A 6,432-nucleotide genomic window follows, 5' to 3' on the forward strand; every position below is an offset into this window, starting at 1 on the left:
ATGCATTTAATAAATAAAAATATTTAAAATGTAAAAAAAAATTATTCAATAAAATTTGTATCCTTTTCCTTCCTTAATTACCTTTCCAAGCCCATAAAAAGGTAGATCCGTAGATGGCTTTATACTGTTTTCCTCGTCATTGCTGACAATGAAAAGATAAGTTTGGGCCGGACCCAAATAAAAGAATTCTGAAACGACGTCGTTTCGATGTACTGAATATCACTTCGTGTCCAAATCACGTTCACACACGCACACACAGCGTAGCAACAACAATGGCGAATCCAGATAGCAGTAGCAGAAGTTCACGCTGGTCGCTCAAGGGAACCACTGCTCTTGTCACTGGCGGGACTCGAGGAATCGGGTTCGTTTGATTTATCTCTCTCTCACACACACCACACTTTTTAAATGTTATCTTTGTTTTCTTTTTCTCTCCTTAATTTTGCGGATTATTCTTGTTAATTGAATTGAAATTTTTGGGGGACGGTGGCGCTGAATGCTCACTATTTAGTTCAGGCACGCAGTGGTGGAGGAGCTGGCGGAGTTTGGTGCCAGCGTGTACACTTGTTCCAGGAACCAGGAGGAGCTGAATGCGTGCTTAAAACAGTGGAAAGAGAAGGGTTTTTCAGTTTATGGGTCGGTTTGTGATGCGTCTTCTCGAACTCAAAGAGAGAAGCTTATTGAACAAGTGGCTTCTACATTCAACGGCAAGCTCAACATACTTGTGAGTCCTTTCTTGCATCCTTGTTATCATGTTCGACTGTAAATAGATATGTATTAGATATTAACAAAGATTTAGTGCACATGACCATAGCTTCGTTTCAGAAAATTGAATGAGTGAAGAGGGTGTAGATATATGTACAGAAAAGTGATGTTAAGACGCTTCACATGAACATAAATCAGTGTCCTTTTCTTTTGTGATTTGTAAATCATGTTTAAAGCTTTGCATCCAATGCATTGTACATTAGCACTATATGTGCAGTTTATCTAACGGGAAAAAAATGTTAGACTGTTAGTATAAACATATCGGGCCGTCATGAATAGGAACTGTTTGTAGTAATGTTGCTGAGAAGGAGGACATGGCATGTGGAAACGTGACAAAAGCTAGACGTTTCCTTCTATGATGGAAGTGCTAGTACAAAACGGAATTCAGATACTATCTCTCATAAGTCATAACACACACTGTTCTCGAGATTATTTGAAATGAAAGGAAACTCTGCGGCCTAACATACATAACATAGCCCAAGTCATGTGTTAATTTGTTCACTATGTTAAATTTCAAAAATATTTTTTGATATCTTTTTTGATGACTTGTTATTTTATATTCAGATATTGGCTGGTCTATTGCTTAGAAATATTAGAGATCAGCAAATGTGTTATAATAATTGAACTGGGGTTTTTATACTGTGTTGTTGCATCATAATTTTTACTAGTTCTCTCCAGTAAAACATAAAGATCTAGAAGAACTTTGAGATGCCAACGGACAACTTCATTTGCTATTAGCTAATTGATCTATTTTAGAATGGTTTCAGCACATACTAAATTTTGTTTACTAAGTTCATCTTTTAAACTTAGGTAAACAATGTTGGAACAAATATCAGAAAGCCAACAATTGAGTACACTGTGGAAGAATACTCAAAAATAATGATTACTAACTTGGACTCTGCATACCATCTATGCCAACTTGCATATTCTATTCTCAAAGCATCTGGAAATGGGAACATTGTTTTCATTTCCTCTGTTGCATCTACGACAAACGTAGGTTCTGGATCCTTGTATGCAGCGAGTAAAGGTTAGTTGATGTCTCTAGTTGTGTCATTATTTGCTCAAACATGACAGATTACAAACTATCCGAAAAATATTGTCTAAAAAAACTCGCTTCCTTATTTTCAGCTGCAATTAATCAGCTTACCAAAAATCTTGCTTGTGAATGGGCAAAAGACAGTATAAGGACAAACTGTGTTGCACCCTGGTATACAAAAACATCACTTGTGGAACATGTAATGCTCTTATACCCTGTTAAGTTTTGATGTGGTTTATCTCTATTCCAATTAACTAACCATTTTGTCTTTGTAAGTTATGATCTATACCCTCCTTACACATTCGTACAGAAGCCTGATCGATCTGTATGATTACTTTTTCAAAAGACAATCCCTATCTTCATAACTTGGATTTCTAATTATCGTTTACCTTCCTAACAGTTGCTGGAGAACAAAGGCTTTGTAAATGAAGTAATATCTCGAACGCCGATAAATCGGATAGCAGAAGCACATGAAGTATCATCCTTGGTGACTTTCCTTTGCCTGCCTGCTGCTTCCTATATCACTGGACAAATTATTGCTGTTGATGGAGGTTTTACTGCCAATGGATTTGAGCCTAGCATGAGAATAACTTAACCCAAACTTTTATGTGGCAATGAAGTTTAACCTAAGATATTTTGCATTTTATTTATATCATTGCCACATGACAAGACTACGGTTAGTAGCTTAAAAAAGAATTTATGTGGTTGAATTTTCTTAACTATTTTACTTATATTCATAGGGTCTTGCTAATATGTACTCTAAAGTATAGTCTATGAATATCATAAAATAAAATAATTTATAGAAGTTATTAAAAAGATTTTTTTATATTTCCAATTTATTAAATACATAAAAAATTTCATTTGATAGGCTTGTAACTTAGGTAAACAGTGTTGGAACAACTATGTCACTGCTGAAGAATGACTACTAACTTGACTCCAAATACCATCAATGCCAACTTGCATCCTCTTCTCAAAGCATTTGGAAACGGAAGCATTGTGTTCATTTCCTCTGTTGCAGCTCTAACAAGTAACAAGCATAGATTCTGGAACCGTTTCTATGCTGCCTTCTTGGTTTACAAAAAATCTTGCTAGTGAATGGGCAAAAGACAATATAAGGAGCATCTAATGAACTTATATTACGCCCTCTTCATTTTTTTATATGGTTTGATTCTGGTGCTGGGAAATTGGGAATCAGTTTTGACTTACGTTTCAAGCTTTTTAATGCCTAGTACTTTTTCTAATTCCATTCTTGAAATGAACTATGATGTAATTACTCTTAAGTTTGATGACTTGAGGGTGATTTTCTTAGTCAAATTAGCAGGCTACGTGTTACGGATGAAAAACACAAATTTCCATGCTTTTATGAATAAGTACCTCTTAATTAAGTAGGTTATTTTTGTTCATTGTAATTTCTAGTTTAACTTATCCTAATCCTAGACATTGTGAATTTGTATTTAGTCAATACGGAACCATACATCAATCTTAGAGTATTAGCGTCTAAGAAAGTATGATTAACACACAGATTATATAATTCATAAAACAAGAGAAATTAGGCAAAGAGTCTTAAAACAAGATTTAGAAAACTAACTTAACCGTTAATATTAGTAGATTTTTTTTAATGTACATGTATTATATAATAAATACTAACGTTTATTGGGTTTAGTCTGGGCCAAATAAGTGATATTTATCAAAATATATTGCTGAAAAAAAAATGGCTTCTATTATGGGCCTTGTAATTTGTTTAGTTACCAATTTGGTCATGGATGTCCTTAGTTCCTTTCCCGAAAAAAAGAAAAGAAAAGAAATGAAACTGATGCCATCTAGTGATCTAGAATCCAGAGAACGCCCTGCAAGGGTCAAACTGTAATTTTAGAACTACAAAATTATTTATAAGCAACCTCATAATATTGTCACGCTTCCACTGACGGTTGTTCCTCCTTACTCCTAAAGTCATATAAGAAATATCTCTCAGTATTAAAGAACAATATTCTTATTAGTGGTTAAATTAGCTGGGGAAATGGTTGTTTAATTCCCGCAGTTATTCAGCGCAGTACTAGTAATAGATTAAATGATAATGTAAGACTTTTAAGAGATTAGGATGATACGATTCATGACATCGCTTGTAGGAGTAGTTTTAAAACAAAATTCTACGGCGGTTCACCTCATGGACCATGTTTATTTCATTCTTATTCATCACAAGTTGTAAGAATTCTACGCTTCCGACAAACTTTTTGTCCTAATTTCAAACAATTAGATCACACAATGCGTTCATTCCTACCAAATCTACCGTGTTCCGAAAGACATCCTAAACTATTGTCTTTCCTTCAACTACTACTACTACTGCTGCCATTATCATGTTGAAAGACACTGGTTTTGACCTTTTTCATCATATTGTGCAAGTGGTAAACCATGTCAATTGACTTATTGTTATATATACTCATGTATAAACCTTTTTAGCAATAATATTTATAAGATTTTTTAATCATGTTATATGACTCAAATTTTGTAATCAATATATTACGTACAACTATAAGATTAAAAGAAAAGGAAAATTTAAAAAGCAACTAAGTATATATTCGTTTTTTTTCTTTTTAATATTTTCTTTTCAGTAAAGAAAAGAGCGTAAAAAATAAAAATATTGTTATTAGTTTTGAAAAACTAATAAACAGTTGATTATTTAAAATTTTCCAGGATCAAAAGTTTTATTGCTTTATATTTTCCTATATAGACCTACATTCCAATCAGTTATTAAAGATGTTTATATAGTATAGATTTTTTCATTTTAAAATTTTTGAATAAAATTTATTGTAAAATTAAGATTTTGAAAAAAATTGTTTTGTATTGATTTATGAAATTCAATATCATTTGAATTAACATTAGTTAGAATCATCAGTATTTGATTTATTAATTTGAATAATTTAATTATTTCTTCTCTTAAATATTTTAATTTATTTGTTGATTCAATTTTATTCATAGTTTATGTTTTTATTATTAATCCACATTTTTTAAAATACGTTTTTAACTGTGACCAAATAAATAATTTAAAAAAAAAAATACTTTTGTCGTGTTTATATGAGTGATGGCAAAAAAAGCATATTGTAAATATTTTAAAATTACGGGTTTTTAAATGTTATAATTTAATAGAAATGCTGCATCCTAATATTTCATGCATGAAATTTTAGGTTCATACAATAATAGTAGTAGTAATTTAAGAAAATAATTGGCGTGAATTGGGATGGGATAGGAGTTAGTTAGAAGAGACAGGTTTGTCTGCTAGTTACATTTGAGATTAAGATGAAGCGATCATTGTCCAGAAAGCGAACTGTGAATATGACAAAGACCCAAATTATATTGGTGGGAACATTGACAATGACTCTACTAATTGATTGGCTCACATAATCATAATCATATTCATAATATATAACGGGGTTTTCTCTCTCACCTACTGTGTTTAATTGTTACAGTCTTACAGAGAGTTCTCTAATGCCTTCCCAAAAGTGTAAATATAAAGTGTCTCCAAACTAATAAACTCCACATTTTCCGTCGTTTAATTTGGAATCTCTCGCATTATTAGTCTGATCATGTGGCCACCTTCCTTGACATTTCAGCTCTATGTATATATGTAAATTTTTGTCTTTTTATTTTTTTATCGGTCCAACTCAAATACTATCTATGTATCTATTCTTCTATATATACTTTTATGAGATTAGCATTTCTTTTTTACTTGGTAAGATTCAAATTTAAATCCTTTACACGTAATTAATAAAAAGATTAATTTTAATGTGTTACATTTTTGTATAATTACGGTTGTTTTTTTTATGATTATTCACGCGATCAATATTAAAAATAGTTATTTTTATTGATATGATATTACATAATTAAATACATTTATAAAATTATTTTACACTTTTTGATAATAAAAATTAAATTCATTAACAAAACTACTTAAAGATATTGACATTGATGCTGGCGATGTTAAGAGGTTTCTATTATGAGGACATAGATGTAAATATGTAATATGCGTGAAATGATGGAAGGGCAAAAGAGGGATCGGAGGAGAGTAGATAGATAGAATCGAATTATGGAAGATGATGGAAAGACAGGAAAGTAAAGAAGCGAATATAGATAGGTGGAAATGGCAAATGGGCATTATGCTTGGCGGTTTGTGGTCACTCGCACACAGCACACAGCCATGTGTGATGTGTCCCACAAATCCTATCACCACGTTACCCCTTCCCATGCTATGTTATCCCCATCACATCATCCTCACCTCTTTCTTTTCCTTTCTTTTCTTTTGCGTCATAAATACATTTATTTATTTATATCAGTCCAATAAATAAAAAATAATTCCGAATAATTATTTCTCCAGGGCCAAGCAACCATAGAGCATGCATTCGCTTGCCTTACTACTGAATCTTAATCAATCAAGATCTTTGGAGAATTTCACGAACTATGAACCGCATATACACATATAAAGAATCAGAAATTGCATTTTTAATTACTTTAAAAGTCAATTATCAAAACTACGGTTTTTTAATAGAATATTATTCATCTACAACCTAAAATATTCAACTTTGAAAATGTCTCAACCTTTCAAACATAAGACATCGAGGTTGTTTCAAAACTATTAATTC

The 6,432-nt window shown here is 31.8% G+C and overlaps 1 protein-coding gene across 1 annotated transcript; it reads left to right on the forward strand.

The window, feature by feature from the left end:
* On the forward strand, positions 191-2,616 carry LOC107631288 (tropinone reductase homolog At5g06060). The gene is made up of 5 exons (XM_016334687.2): positions 191-361; positions 514-721; positions 1,573-1,789; positions 1,891-1,997; positions 2,199-2,616. The coding sequence occupies exons 1-5, from the start codon at positions 273-275 to the stop codon at positions 2,391-2,393; spliced, it is 816 nt and encodes a 271-aa protein (XP_016190173.1). The 5' UTR covers positions 191-272; the 3' UTR covers positions 2,394-2,616.

This window comes from Arachis ipaensis, chromosome B03 (genome assembly GCF_000816755.2).
Source record: "Arachis ipaensis cultivar K30076 chromosome B03, Araip1.1, whole genome shotgun sequence".
Classification (NCBI taxonomy): Eukaryota; Viridiplantae; Streptophyta; class Magnoliopsida; order Fabales; family Fabaceae; genus Arachis; species Arachis ipaensis.

What these genes read in the sequence shown, in the direction of transcription:
- LOC107631288 (XM_016334687.2), top strand. Translation starts at nt 273, where the DNA reads ATGGCGAATCCAGATAGCAGTAGCAGAAGTTCACGCTGGTCGCTCAAG. An exon ending in GGCGGGACTCGAGGAATCGG is followed by an intron (nt 362 to 513) that starts GTTCGTTTGATT and finishes TATTTAGTTCAG; the next exon opens with GCACGCAGTGGTGGAGGAGC. An exon ending in ACGGCAAGCTCAACATACTT is followed by an intron (nt 722 to 1,572) that starts GTGAGTCCTTTC and finishes TTTTAAACTTAG; the next exon opens with GTAAACAATGTTGGAACAAA.